This window comes from Protopterus annectens, chromosome 10.part0 (assembly GCF_019279795.1).
Source record: "Protopterus annectens isolate FY-2018-M chromosome 10.part0, PAN1.0, whole genome shotgun sequence".
Taxonomy (NCBI): Eukaryota; Metazoa; Chordata; order Ceratodontiformes; family Protopteridae; genus Protopterus; species Protopterus annectens.
In genome coordinates, this window is record NC_056744.1 from 407,698,822 (window position 1) to 407,714,871 (window position 16,050).

General features: G+C 44.7%; 1 protein-coding gene across 1 annotated transcript in view; it reads right to left on the minus strand.

The window, feature by feature from the left end:
• Positions 1-16,050, minus strand: part of TPR (translocated promoter region, nuclear basket protein) — a gene marked incomplete in the record, with an annotated part of 1,837,142 nt that overhangs the window by 1,774,819 nt on the left and 46,273 nt on the right. The window contains 1 exon segment of the mRNA XM_044085316.1: positions 219-292. Coding sequence (XP_043941251.1) covers positions 219-292 — 74 coding nt within the window.

The following is a 16,050-nucleotide window of genomic DNA, read 5'->3' on the forward strand; positions in this document are numbered from 1 at the left end:
GTACGGCACCGCAATGTGCGGCCAAATACTGGAGCTTCTAGCTAACTGGTTTACCAGCAAGAACATTTACGTTTTAAACCTGCTAATCATTTCACACAAGACCCACCTGTTTGCTGATGAATGGAGGCAAAATTAAAAGGCAAAGAAACAGTAAAAGTACGCTTAGTTAGCCACAATAAAAACAATACTGATCACTCACTTCCTGCTGAGTTACGTACCTCAGTCAATGTGAAATTTTCTTGAGCAGTTGCAAACTGTTTTTTCTCTTCTGCCAACTGTTTACTTTCTTCTCCTGCAAGAAAAGTTCATTACCAAAATTAGAGTTCTGTCACAGTGAACAGTCTTCATCCCAGCATTACAGAATGGCATGTATATGAATTCTACGTATAACAAAATTCAACAATTCTTGACAGCTCAAGCACATTCCAGTTTTCCATACGGATTTACGAAATACGCGTGGTTGCAATGTGCCTCCCCTCAAAGCATGGAAAAGCCCTTGAGCCTTCCCAAAGTGTAATACTGGCATTCCCATACAAAAGCCAGACATTCCTTACACACAAGATAACGCATCGTACATTATACCAAGATGCTACTAGACATACAGTTATTGAACATTATCTAACCCCACATAAAATATCTACCAATTTGTATTTTAAGTACACATCTGTACAATTGCTTAAACCTCCAAAGGAAGGCTAACCTCACCAGATTAGAACTACAAAATGACTCTGGGTGGAAAGGCACACTGGTGCTATGACATTTTATTCGAGGTCTTGAATTTTTGCAAAGTCTCTGCTGATTAAGCCTCAACTGCCCATCTTTTTCCTTGACCCTAACACCTTAAATGGCCTTTATCACATCACGTGTTCAGTACAGTATCACAGGACTACTATGACTCCTAAATTAAAGGCATCAGTCTTGCAACCATTACAGCTTGCTATTTCCCAGGTAGCGTTGTCGCCTCACAGTTAGACGTTGCCCATTCGATTCTCAGTTGGAGCATCTTCTGTGTGACGACATGCGTGAATGGGCGTTCCTTCGTTGAAGGTTGCGCGTTTGGCCTGGCAAGCCAGCAAAAACTCTACTGCCAATCATTAGCGGACCTGAGTTCCGCTGTGGCGACCCCTAACTGGGAAAAGCCGAAAGACGCAAAGCTAGACCATCTCTCACGGAAGGCAAAGCCACTCAAGCCTGGGGGTGAAGTTATGAACACCCACTCTATTACCTATGTCTCATTTAAAGGAAGAGGATGCATTACACTGCTTAAAAATCAACAGAATGCAAGGTCAGGGAGAGACAAACAAGCCTCCCCCTCCACCTGGTTTTATTAATTTGCTTAAACAGATTTAGATCTCTCGTTCTGGTAATGTGGGATTACTTGACTTGTGCTCCTGGACCACAGAGTCTCTCACTGCATCTAATGTTAAGGCACAAGTCTCCTCTGACAGTCCATACAATTTAGAAAGAGGGACTGTGCTTAAAATTTTTCTTGCAGTTTGGGTGTTTTATGCCTAGGATTTTCTCTCTCAAGAACCTGTGTACCTCCCAAAATTGTTTAATGCATTTAGTGAGGTAAATCTCAAAGGTGGCAATGAATTCGTAAACAGGCCTGACCAGTGCAAACTATAAGGGAGCAATGACCTCTTTAGATCTTAATGATACTCCTGTGGGGATCTGCCTAAATTAAGCTAAATTTCCTGACAACTGCTACGCAGTGATCAAAGGAAAAGTAATCAACCTAAGTTCCAAGGTCTATAACATTTTAATTCTGAAGTTTGGTACTAGAAGTGTGTTATATGCAGAGGAAGCTTTTTTTCTCCCCCCAACATTTAAATTTAGGTTCATAGGTTTATACTAGGCTATCTGCCCTAAGGCATTTATAAGCCTAGCCCAAATTATTGTGGCTTACGCCACCCCTTATATGAAAAAATACTGTGCCCATTAGTTTGTTGTGCCTCTGTCCAGCAGTGACCCAGAGATGATTCCCGGGGTAAACCTACGATCTCCCATCCACAGGTCTAGATTTCTCTTGAACAGAGTCAGCGAGGTGCTCTGCCTCACATGGACCGGGATTTTATTCCACAGCATAGGGAGTCTCTGAGTGATAAATCTATCCCTCCAGCACGTCCTATTTATATCCGTGCTAAGGTTTAAGTCGCTTGCTCTAGTGGTTTTGGTGGATTTGGATTTTTTGAGGTGGAGCATGTCCATTAATTCGGGTTGGACATGGCCTTGTATGTCAGGCACATGTCACCTCTGAGCAGACGGTATGCGACTGAATAGAGCTGGAGTTTCTTCAATCTGGCAGCATATGACAGATTTTGGAGTCCCTTTATCCTTTTGGTGAGGAACTTTTGGGGTCTCTCCAATTGCTGCAGATGTCGGGTGAGATACATCCCGAATGGGGCATTGTACTCGATCATTGGTCTGATAAGTGAAGAGTACAGGGGAACAATGACCTCACTAGATCTGGATGTGAATCCCTTCATGATCAGGTGGGCAATGTAGAAGGTCTTTCTAACCACTTTATCAATGTGAGTGTCAAAGAAAGGCCACTGTCAACCTGGGTCCCCAGGTCCCTGATAACCTCTTCTGTGCTTAGTGGATTGCCACCTATATGGTAGCTTGGGGTTACCTTGTTTTTCCCGAAGGGTATGACTATACATTTTTGGCGTTTAACTTCAGGCCATGGCTCTGGCACCAGCTATCTGTTTCCGTGAGTCCCTTCTGAAGGATATCCGTGTCCGATGCACTTTCCACTATGGCCCAGTTTGCAGTCATCTGCAAACTTTGTCAGCCAAAGTCCTCCCATGTTGGCCTGTACTTCTGAGAAGTAGATGCCAAACAATAGGGGCCAAGGACCGAGCCCTGTGGGACACCACTTGTGACCGGCTTGGAGTCTGACACAGCGCCAGCAACTCTAACCCTGTGGGTTCTGTCCTTAAGCCAGTTTGCAACCCATCTTGTGACATATGGGTTTACATTTAAGCTGGTAAGTTTTTCTACAATACCCGAGTGGGGTATTGTGTCGAAAGCCTTTGCAAGGTCAAGGTAGGCTGTATGGACTGCCTTTCCCTCATCAATGGCCTTGGTGACTATTTGAAGAAGTCGACCAAGTTCAAAAGGCATGATCTTCCCTTGACAAAGCCAAACTGGGTCGGGTCCAATGTCTGCAAGTCCCCTATATCTTTGTTTATGAGCTCCATTATGATCCTCTCCATAGCTTTGCAGACTAGACTTGTTAAGCTTATGGGGCGGTAATTACCAGGGTCCGTGAGGCCACCTTTGTGGAGTGGGACCACAGTTGCCGTCACGCCACTCCTTGGGCACGTATCCTGTGGTAAGGCTGAGATTAAACAGCTGCCTTATGTGCGGGTTTAATTCCTCATTTAGCTCGTGTAGCACACAGCCGGGGACACCATCCGGTCCCATTGATGCTGTGTTTTTAGCTTTAGAGAGAGCAGCTTTCACCTGCGCATTTGAGATGTCCGGGAGGCTACACTCGGCTGGGATAGTTATCTCTCCTTTAGGGGAGAGGGGTGAAGTTTGCACTGAACCTGTCTGCCAGTATGTTGGCAATGTCTGTGGGTTCAGTGATTTTTGTATCATTTTGGACTAATTCTGAGCATATCTGTGAGTTTCCACCCAGGTTCCTAACATAGCTGAAAAAGGCCTTATGATTGTCCTTTGAATCCATGGCAATTTTTCTCTCAAAATTGGCCTTAGTTGATTTTATGAGTGCTCGTAATTTTTACTAATAATGATCAGGGTGACTTCCCTTTTATGGATTTTGTTCTATCATGTAATAGCTTTCTCCTCTTATTGTAAAGTTTGTTAATGGCTGGGGTCCACCAGACTGGACGTTTGCCCTTTGTGGAAAGAGTCTTGGTTTTATTTGGGATTGCCTGATCCATGCAGTCCTGGAGGTGTTCATAGAAGGCATTTGTAAGGGCTTCCGCAGCTTGGGTTGTGGTTTCCTCTGACTCAGGGGCCTTGAAGGATACCACACCAGTCTTGAGTAGTGTGAAGTTTGCTTTAGAGAAGTTCTTCACTATGGTCTTTTGTTTGGGGTGGGGCGGGATGTGGATTTCCAGTGAGATTAGTTTATGATCAGATCTCACCAATGAGGGATATACTTCGGTGTGGAGCATTTTGTCCCCATGTTTGTGACAATGAGATCTAGTATATTTTCTCCTCTCGTGGGAACAGTGACTAGCTGTTCCATGGCATTTGAATTTATGAACTCCAGGAACCGTTGGGCTAGAAAGTTAGGGCTTGAGTAATGTTCCCAGTCTATATTCGGGTAGTTGAAGTCACCCAATATGATGGTGTTTGGAGATACATTTATACCCTCCAGTGTCTTCAGGAAGGCTGTGTGGGGTTCCTGAGTTTGAGAGGGTGGCCTGTAGCATGCTACAATTTGTAGAGCAGTTTTGCCTATTGTTAGTTGCACCTGGATGGTTTCGAAGCTTCATGCGTTGCCACCAACCTGGAGGTGTGAGTATCCTTTATGAATATGGATACACCCCTCCTTTTGTGGAGTGGTCCGGGTTTTGGGGCGGGCATGATATGAGGTAAAACCTAATAGTGCCAGGGTGCTCTCAGGAGCCTTGAACCAGGTTTCAGTTACAGCACAGACATCGATGTTCTCCATACTGAGAAGGGCCTCGAGTGCGTGCATTTTGAGATTTAGACTTCTGGCATTGAGCAGCATTACCCTCAATTTCTTCCCATTTTGTTTTCTAGGGTGGTAGGTTTAGAATTTGAGCCTTGCCTAAAAAGGCACTATGGGGTGGCAAGAGCCTTAGCCAATATCCGGAATCCCAGGGGTGACAGGTGCAAGCCGTCCCTTGAAGCAGCGTGGCTTGTCAAGCATGTCATCCCAGGCAGACAGACACTGGATCCCCTTTGAATGACACCAGACATTAAGCCAATTGTTAAAGCTGATCATCTTGTCTCTATATTGTGGCATCATTCTTGGTGAAGGAAGGATACTGCTCAGGGTTAGGGTCATACCTGCCTGGGCTACATAATCAGAGAGCTCCTCTATGTCTCTTTTCATGCAGTCCAGGGAGGTGCGTCTCAGGTCGTTCACACCAGCATGGACAATGACTGTGTCATATTTGTACTTGCTGTGGAGTGACCAGTGCTTGTGTTATGTGGCGGATTCTAGCGCCCGATAGGCAGCTTACTGTGACCCTCTCCTTGTTCAGCCTGGTGAGTGGGACGTCAGTGTGTCTGACTATGGAGTCACCTATGACAAGTATGTTTGGTGTTGTATTTGGCCTTAAGGGCTGTGACTGCTTTGCACACTGCTTTTGTGGTTTATGTGTTGCTTGTGGGGTGTCTTGAGGTAGCAGTTGTTTGGGTGTCTGCTTTGGAGGCCTCTGCTGTTTAGGTAAATTTTACTCAGAGCCTCCGAGTATGTCTTTGTGTGTTTATGTGTTTGATTCAGTGGAGTGGTAGCATTATGTGAGGCTGGTTTTGTGGTGTGTGTAGTTGCCTTCTCCTCCTGTCTGGTCTTGCCAGTCCTGAGTTGAGAGAGCTCAGCCTCCAGTTTGGCTAAATAGCTGCATCTCTCGCAAGTATTTGTGTTATGTGGGAGGAGGAGAGGGTTGTCTGTGTACATGAGGCAGTTATAACATTGCCTCAAGATTCCCAGATTCACCAGCTGGACCGGAAAGGAGATTGACAACTGACCTTTGGACATGCTAGAATAATATTGGGAAATCCTTAATTGAAAACAAGGGCCAGTGGGGAGTGAGGGTGTAGTGCTTTTAATTTTTAGTGCTAACTTATATAATTGCTTTAGTGAGCAAGTGCCAGGTAACTTGAGTGCAATGTGATACAAGTAACTAAATGCAAAAACGACAAACAGTAACTTTCTTTCAAGTGAAACAAGGAAATAAGTACAGTAAGCAATGCAGATATCACTGGACGTGCATAAAAAGGTACTTAAATTCTCTTATACGTCCAGTTGAATATAACCAAGTTCTTAGCTTGCCAAGCTGAAGTTTTAAAGACCATTTTGAGTACAGCAGGTATTAAACAACTTCTTGCTAGAAGGCTTGGGCATCAGATAGTGATTTAATGAGCACTCATTTTACAGTCAGCTCATTACAGTCCCAAAAACAAAACGAGTTCCGAATTACCTCACTCTTCCAAATCACACCTCTATCATTTGATCTTGCTCTGGAGGAAACACAACTCTGCTTGGGGTATATAATTGCCTATGCAAAAACTTCTAAGCAAAAGAGCAAGCCTTCTGGACTTTTTGCATGCTTCTAAGCCACTCCGATGTCCTCTCACTATTTCTTTGCAAACTGCCTTTCTAGTCTCTCTTCACAATGTTTTGTAAACTTTTTGGAAGGATTCTTAACAGGGCACAGCATAACTATCACTTTGATTGCAGCATCTTTTCTAGACTCTAAAAACTTAGATCTGGTCTTCACTTAGCACCCCCACCAGCCTTCTCACTCTTTGCCTATACTCAACCCCATGGTAGGGAATGCAGTCTCTAACCTGCAATCCAAGCTTCTGCTAGTTACCTTTCCAATTTAGTTATTTGCTCCCAATGCCGTGGTACCTTCGTTAATTTTCTCCAATAAAATACAGCCCCTCTTGCCAATTCTCTATACCACTACTTGCAGTCATCCCTAGTTGTAAAAATCTCCTTTATCCATTCCCATGTTAACTTCGTCCTTCGGATATATTTACAAAGCATCTAGTATGGTTATTATTTTCCTTAAGAGCCTGCAAACAAAAATATACTAAGTTATATCATCATATAGGATCATAGGAGGTTACTAGGCTTAACAGCCCTGTGGCCCTTACAAAGCCTAGCCAAGAGTTTATCCCCAAAAAGAAACCTCTTGTCAGCACCAGTCTCCCCATCAAAAAGGGACACAGGGGAAAACACCAAATTTGTCCCAGGGGTTTCACTTCCACTCATCAAGGTTGCGCTTGAAGAGAGTCAGTGAGGTACTCTGATCTGTACAGCAAGTCTTCTATTCCAGAGACAGGGCAGCCTCTGGGAGACAAACCTGTCCCTTCAGCAGGTTTGGTTGATGCTGCACATTAGATTCTGGCCTTTTCAGTGAGTAATAGGAGAGGAGTTAGACTTGTGGATATGGAGCATCACTAGTAGGGTACGTCTGAGACTGCCTTGTAGGCAAGACACAGATCCACATCTGAGCAATCTCTATGATACCGAGCAGAGTGACAGTGATTTGAGCTTGTCTGCATAAGACAGGTTTTGGAGGCCATGGATTCTCTTTGAGAGGTATTTGTGGCCTTTCCAGTTGGTGCAGATGTCTGGAGAGGTACATACCAAACAGGGCATTATACTCCATAATTGGTCTAATGATGAAGGAGTAGAGAGAGGTAATAGCCTCCTATGTTCTGGATACAATCCCTTTACTTATTTGACGAACCAAGTAAAAGGCTTTTCTGACCACTGCTGCTATATGATGGTCGAATGTGAAATTATTATCAACCCGAGTACCCAAGTCTCTCACCACAGGTGGTGTGCTTAGGGGGTTGCCATTGATGCGGTAATCAGCAGGAGCCATGGTTTTTGCAGAATAGTAGGAGGATACATGTTTTTCCATTTAGCTTGAGGCCATGACTTTGGAAACTGTCATTAGTTCCTGAGAGACCCTCTTGCAGTACGACTCCTAAAATGATAACAATGACAGCACCCAACTTACAGTCGTCTGGAAACTTAAGTCAGCCACAGGCCTTTTGTCTTTGGCATTTACTTCTTACAGGTCCAGGCAAACAGTAGGGGTCCCAGGACAGATCTCTGGGGAACTCCACTAGTGACAGGTCTGTTATCAGAGGTAAAGGTGCCTATTTTGACCTAGAGGGTCCCATCAGTGAGCCAGCTGGCAACCCACCTGATGAGATAGGGATTTACACCAAGCTGTGTTAGCTTCTCGCTGATGCCCGAGTGGGGGATTGCGTCAAAGGCCTTGGCCAAATCAAGGTAAGCTGTATGTAGACAGCCTCAAAGAAGTCAACCAGGTTCAACAGCCAAAATTTGTCCTTGAGGAATCTGAACTGGGTGAGGTCAAGTGCTTGGAAACAGCCTATGTCCTTGATTATGAGATTCATAATAATACACGTCATGGCTTTACAGATCAGACTTGTCAAGTGAAATGGGCCATAGTTTCCTGGGTCAGTAGTGGCACCACCTTTGTGCAAGGCGATGACAATGGCAGTTCACTACTCTGCTGGAATGAAGCCTCTACTTAGGCTGTGATTGAATAAGGTACTCAATGGTGAAGCCAGTTCTTGCTGGAGATGGTGCTGAATACAGCCCGAGATAAACCAGGTCCCATGGAAGCTGTGTTCTTTGCCTTGGATAGAGCCTTCAAACACTTCATCTATGGAGATATGAGGTGCGGGACAAGTATCGGGGATGTCAAAATGCCCTTTGGTGGGGGGGGGGGGTGACATTTGCGCTGAACTTGTTAGCAGGTTGGCCAAGTCAACAGGTTCGCTGTAAGTGATACTGTTAAGTACTAATTCGGAGCAAACATGGGCCTTCCACGGAGGCTTCCGACGTAACTGAAGGCTTTGTGGTTTCCTTTTGTTTCGGAGGCGGTTTCGATTCATACTTGGCTTTGGAGGTTTTCACTAGTGATCTAATTTGCTCTGAATGCATGGAAAGCCACTGCAATACATGGAAAAGTCTACAGATCCTCAAGGATTAACTTTGCTAAATATTTCTTTGCCCAGTGATTTTTTTTTAACACTAGAAAGCATCTGCTTTGTTTTTCAGCCATTCCTGAATAAAAAAAAAAAAAAAAAATGCTTGCTAGCCTGTAATCAAAAATCAAAGACAGCATGGTCTCTCGAGTTTTATGGCTAAAAGCAAATACAAGGTTCACAAAAACCCATCTGCTTTTTATCAATGGTCTCACTTATTTCATAAAAAAACTAGCATACCACCTGCTAGACAGAAATTCCTTTAGGCGCAAAATGGGTTTTCCTTCCTTATTCCCAAAGCATTTAGCTTTTTGTGAAATACCGTTCTGCTAATTTAGTTACAACTGCATCCAACACATTAAAGGCAATCTACCAGGGTGTTGGGACAATGGAAGCTACAAAATAAAACAAAAGTTATAATGTTAGATCTGTGTCGTCAATTTTCATTCTTCCTCAACTGATGGGTCTCTGATCCACGACAGTCACTTCTACCAGATCCTTGGATTCGAACTCTCACGTCCCTCCCTTTACTCATAATACCCTACCAGCCTAACATACCTCAGATCAAGCTCACTGCCTGTAGAGAAGTCAGTGGAAAATACTATAAGAGAACTCAAGAAGGTACAGAATTAGAGAGAGCTGGAGCTCAAACAAGGAACAAGAGTTCCCAAAGTAAAACCCATATGCCTATCCAGAAGCAAAGGGAAGGGGATTAGAAGGGCGGGAAGGGGATTAGAAGGGCGGGAATTTGAGGATGAATGAAAAAGGGACACAGCTGCAATGTTATGGCGAGTATCTCTCAACTGATGGGACAGAGTTCCCCAGCTAGGTGAACCTTGGGTGGTCCTCATGGGAAGGCTATTTCAGAATACTGTGAAGCCAAAAGCAGCTCTGTTGCTAGAAACCAAACCCCAAACCTAATTTGTAATGAGGACTACAGGTATAAGCACTGGACCAGGTGGCAATTGCACAAATGTCATCTGTAGAAGCTCTTGACTAAAAGACTGAGGGTACATCTGTAGACATTGTGGAATGAGCTCCAAGACACTTGGGGCAAGGACAATCTTCTTTTAATACAGACAAAAGGAGACATATTCGGCTAATCATTTGGCCAGTGTAACTTTCGAAATGGCCATGCCCAAATTGTTAGGCAAGGAGGATATAAACAACTGGGTCAGTCTTATGGGAATCCTTGGTTCGACTGAGATAAAACCAAAGTTGTCTATGTACAACCAAAAGATACAAAATGTACTCTCCCTTGTTTTAAAAATTTAGGAAGAAAACCAAGAAGTTAATGACCTGGTTGATAGCAGACCCAGAAGCTACCTTAGGCAAAAAAGATGGGCTGGTTCATAAGGAACCCTTGTCTTTGTGGAAAACCAATATGGAGAACTGGAAGATAAAGCCTGGAATTTGGACACTCGTCTAACTGATGTGATAGTGAGTAGAAACCAACCCCCCCCCCCCGACAAAAAACTTGAGGTTTGACTTGGCTGAGGGTTTAAAGGGGCCTTGGGTCTGAGCTTGAAGCAAATATAGTTACACCCCAAGGAGGAGGAACATCCTTTAGTAAAAGTCTAAGTAGAAAAGTTCCTTTCAGAAAGGCTTTGCATAACTTAGAGAAGGTAAACAAGAGCTATTTTCATCTAAATGGAAGTTTGAAATGGCAGTTAACTGGACTTCAATCCTCTTCATTGAAAATTGAATACGAGTACAGCTGGTATAGGGGCAGAAAAGGGGGACAGATCCCAAGAGCCCAGAACATAAATCTCTTCCCATTTACTTTTGGAAATCTTTCTACTAGAATCTTTTATCTTTTTGAAAAGTTAAAATAGGATAGACCAGGGAGGACAGACTGGGTTGTCTAGCAATCAGTGGAACTGGATAAACCACACAGTCAAGCTGATGCCTGTTATGTCCAGACAAGTTATCCCCGTCAGGCGAGACAGGAGATATGGATTGGGATCCAGTATCCAGGGCAGATGTACAAGATGAGGTCAGAGGATAGGGAAGCAAATCAGAGAATTCCAAAAACGTGCAAGAGGAGAACTGAGCTCTTCAACCAGTATGCTTTCTGCAGAAATTTGGGGATAAAAGATAATGGGGAGTAAGCACTGGGAGGACCGGAGGGCCAATTGTGGACTACAGCAGCCTTCAGTGACTCCCCTGTTGGGAGGATCAAGAAAAAGAACCTGCTGCATTTGTTGAAGAGAGAAGCAAAAAGGTCACAGCATGCCAAATTCCCTCTGCCATGGACATTGACAGACCACTTGTGAGGAGTCAGAATGGACCTGCTTACTTAGTCTACAATCATGTTAGCTTTCCTATGAGGAAGCGGCCTGAGGAAGTTACTCACTCATTGCCACACTCACTGATTCTCGACATAGTGGGCAAGATTTGGTTCCTCCCTCTTTGTTGATGTACCAGATTACAGACATGTCTGTCTAAATAGCAATCTTCCCAAAGGGGAGTGTCTCTTGGAAAGCCTGCAGTTCTAACAGGACTGCTCCCATTTTCAGGACATTGGTATGCATTTTTGCCTCTTATGGACACCACATACCACAGACTGTCCTTCAAGTATTACCCCCCACCCTAGTTGGTGGTGACTGTGGTCATCTGCAGGGGAAGAACAAATGGACTGCCTTTGGAAACAGTCTCAGTGAAGACACCAAAGATGATCTTTTGCAAGCTTCCCAGCTGGAAGCACAGATATCTTCAGCAATGCCTGTTCATTTTGATGTGGCAGTATGACTCCTGAAGAAGCTCTTTGGTGCAGAGACAGACACCCCCACCCCAATATCTCCAGAGGGCAACAGTCGAACCACCTTTCAGAAGTGCCGGTAGGGTTTTTTGTCAGAAAAGGAATCAGAAACTCTGGTTCTACCGACACCTCTGCAGTGGGGGTAGCATCTTCTGTTAGCGTCTCCCTCTGCCACTGAGAAAACTCTCTCCTCACGAGTCTTGGAAAGGACCCCGGGATTTGCAGAACCACATCTACTTCAACGATTCTGGGGAAAAGGTCTTTGAGGGGCTAGAAAAGCATATCCTTATGGCAGAAAAGGTCTTTCCTTCTTGCTCACATCTGCAGAACAAGTCTTCTACTTTAGGGCCAAATAAGGAAGAGCCATCAAATACAGCACTGATGAACAAAAACTTGAAGGGCCCCAGAAAGTCACATAGGATACATGCCTTGATATGTATAACGGCTATGCCGATCATGCCACCCATAAGGTACCTTCCTCTACATGGGAACTCCACCTCATGGACACACTGGATATAGAGCCAAGGGTGGACAGTGGTGAAGAGACTATTTTGATCCTCTGCAGGCATGGTCCTAGAAAAAGATTTGGAAGGCTCTTTAGTTGGATCTCTCAGCAGCCTCGTGAAATGTGCCAAATAAATCAATGACCACACAGCAAAGGTCATTGAAGCATAAACTCACTTACTGAAATTGTCCCAAGTCCCTGGACTCCTGTTACGGGGACAAGCAGAAGAGCTCTGCAAACATTTTTTTTTCCGTGCCTGCTACCACAGCCATGGCATTAACTGTGACATCATTGTTGCAGTGTGTCCTGTTCTTGGCGGTGGTGATTGTGGAGCTAGAAATTTATCTGGATACTTGGGGATAGGCACTACAGTATCCAGTTCCTTCACTCCTTGTGAGAGACTAGGTCTATAATATCAGCAGTATTGGGGGGGGGGGGGGTCACCCAAGATGTAGCCAGGCCACACCAGAAAGCCTCCAGGAACAGAGTCTTCTTAGGAAGGGATGTTATGACCAGCCACCATTGTTTTAAGAGCTCAAGAATGTTTCAAATGAGATGTATTCAGGTTGAGATTTGGTGTCCCTTCATCCTTCATCATAATGTGTACTCCACGACAGGTTCCCCAAGAGGAATCTGAAGGTCTCCTTTCACATGTTCTCTTCTGAGGAATATCACCAGCAGGAAAGTCTAGTAAGGTTTCAGAAGCATTAGGGTGAGTCCAGAGGGACTGACTGGAAAAGCCCTCTCAGCAATCTCCAAGGTAGAACACTTAGTAAGACCAAAGCTGGCGAGAGAGAAGACATTTTCATGAATCTACGGCCCCCGAAACCCTGTAAACACTCCACCCAAGAATAGAGGTCGGACCTGAGCTATCCAAACCCAAAGCTCCAAAGGGCAGGGACAGCTCTGACAACTTTGGAGTTGACACAGGTCCTGGTATCCAGCACTGACACTATGGCTCCCAGAGTCCTCTGGCTCCAAAAGGCTCAGAGACATGCAGCTCAGGGAAGTGACTCAAGTTAAAGGAACACTCTCGTCTTCAAAACGGATGACAAAACCCCCAGGAAACTCAGGTCACAGGATTCCAAATCAGCAGGTCGGATTGCAGAAGGAGAAAAGTACAGTTTTTTACCTACCATAAATGTAGATGTCCGAGAGGTATGCATCTGCAGTCCTAACATATGGGTTGTCCTGCCTCAGGCAGCCCTTCGGTCGGCCGGACTCCAAAGTCTGGGTCTGGCCTCGGCTGATGTCGCACTTCACCAGACGTCATAGCTGCTATTAATTGGGTATAAAGGCATCAGCCGACGCCATTTTCCTCAGTGTTTCTTGCCCCAGATGCCATGTGCCCTCTAGGAAGGCTAAATTTGGATAAATGCAAATGATTCCAAACAGTAGAGAGCAAACAAAAATAAACATGTATATACATATATACAAACAAATACACCATAATAGATTCCCCCAGCCAGCTACAAGATGGGCAAATACCCTAGGAGTACCACAGAGGGGAAGGAGGGTGGGTAATCCTGACTGCAGATGCATACCTCTCGGACATCTACATTTATGGTAGGTACAAAACTGTACTATGTCCTTCAAGGATGCATCTGCAGTCCTAACATATGGGTAGAACACCATAGCCAAACTGGGGGAGGAGGCACTAAGAAGATTATGGTGCAGTTAAGATCCCTTGCAAAACAGTAGTGGCAAAACCTGCTCGGGATCTGGAGTATAAAGGTAAATTATAATGCTTGGCAAATGTATGCACGGAGCTCCAAGTAGCAGCCTCTAAAATGTCTTTGGTAGCCACTCCTCGTAAGAAAGCTGTAGTACTGGCTGTAGCCCTTGTGGAGTGAGGTCTGATGTTTTCTGGAGTTGTCTTTCCATGAAAAGAGTAACAAAATCTAATGCAATTTCCTATTCATTTTGAGATCGTCTGTTTTGAAATTGCTTTTCCTTCCATTCCTGTTGCATATGCTACCAGAAGCTGGTCAGTTTTTCTATTGTTCTTGGTTCTGTCCAGGTAGTAGCGCAATTGCCTGTGCACATCCAAGGTATGCAGTAGTCTTTCCCCCCTGTTCTGTGGGTTGGGGAAGAATGTTGGTAGGTGGATTGCTTGGTTCAATGATACCCTGGAGACCACCTTTGGCATAAAAGTAGGGTTTGTTCTCAAGGACACTCTATCCTGATGGAAGATAAGGAAGGGCTGTACTGCCATTAATGCCTGTAATTCAGAAACCCTTCTTGCTGAAGTGATTGCAAGCAGGAAAGCAGTTTTCCAAGATAAGAACTGTAATTCTGCTGTTGCTGCTGGTTCAAAAGGGAAGTGTTAACTTTTCTAGCACAAAGTTCAGGTCCCATGTAGGCAAAGGTGGCTTCCTTGGAGGCTTTACATTTTAATTCCTCTTAGAAACTGCCTGAGTAGAGGATGAGAGAAGACTGGAGGATCCATGTTGTATTCTGCTGAAATTGCTGATGCATGAATCTTAATGGAGGAGTAAGACAGGCCATTGTGGAAAAGTTCTGCTAAATATTCCAGGATGTTAGCTATGTTTGCCAAGGATACATTTTCTCCTTTTGCTGCACTCCAAATGAGGTATCTTTTCCATTTTGCTGAGTAAGTTTTCCTTGTGGAGGGTCTGCGAGCCTCCAGGATAATGTCTTTAACCCTCTGAGATAAATCTGGGTTATTTTGTATTATGTAAGATTCCAAGCAGCTAGTTGAAGTGTTTTCAAGTTTGGATGTAGGATCTTGAAGTTGTTCTGCGTTAGCAGTAAAGGAACTAGAGGTAGAGGCCATGCGTGTGCCCGAGACATACTCTTCAGTAGCGGGTACCAATGCTGCCTCGGCCAGTCTGGAGCTATCAGGATGATCCTTGGGTGATCTTCTTTGATCTTCAGTAGCACTTTGTGCATCAAAGGAAGAGGTGGGAATGCATATGCTATTAGGTTTTCCCAACTGAAGGATAGGGAGTCCACCTTCCAAGCAAGTGGGTGGTATGTCCTTGTGCAGAATTTTCTCAATTGGTGGTTGTGTGGGGATGCGAACAGGTCTATTTCTGGTAGGCCCCATTTCTTTGTAATGGATTTGAAGATGTCTGGATGAAGCATCCATTCGTAGGCATCCGTGGTAGTTCTGCTTAAGGTGTCCGCTAGTATATTTTCTTTTCCTGGCACAAATATGGCCTGGAGCTGAATGTTGAGGTTCAGGGCCACATTCCACAGGTCCATTGCCATCCGGCATAGAGGATATGAATGTGTGCCTCCCTGCTTGTTGATATACCACATAACTGTGGTGTTGTCCGTCCTTATCAGCAAATGGCCTTGTTGAAGAAACGGTCTGAATGTCTGAATTGCCTGTTTCACTGCCAGCATCTCTTTTTGATTAATGTGCAGGTTCAGCTGGTCTTGTGTCCATAGGCCTTGTATACACTTGTCTACCATGTGCGCCCCACAACCAAGGTCTGAGGCGTCCGTGGTGATAGTCTGGCTTGGGTGAGGGCTGTGGAAAGGCAGTCCTTTGATCAACTGACAGGCCTGAGCCCACCACAGGAATTCTTGCTTCAGGCATGGAATTATTGGAATTTGGGTTTCTAGGCTGTGCTTGTGCTGAGACCATAAATTCCTTGGGTACCATTGCAACTTCCTCATATGTAGTCTGGCATGTGGAATCAATATTATGCAGGATGCCATGTAACCCAGGGCTTGCAGGACTGTCCTTGCTGTAAGCTGGTTCTGCGTTGTTAATGCCATGAAATAGAGTGGTAGTTGCTTTTGCTTTTCTGCTGTGAGAAATGCCATTTGATTTGATGTGTCCAGTTCTGCACCCAAGAAGGTTATCCTTTGGGATGGCATCAGCCTTGACTTTATGTTGACTGTGTATCCCAGGGCTTGCAATAGGTGAATAACCTTTTCCAAATCTTTTGTTAATTTGACCTTGTTGTCCGCTTGTATCAGGCAGTCGTCCAGGTATGGATAAATTTGAATTCCCTGAAGCCTGCAATGAGCAATTACTGATGCCAGGCATTTCGTGAATACTCTGGGCGCAGTAGATAAGCCCAAGGGCAATGCTGAG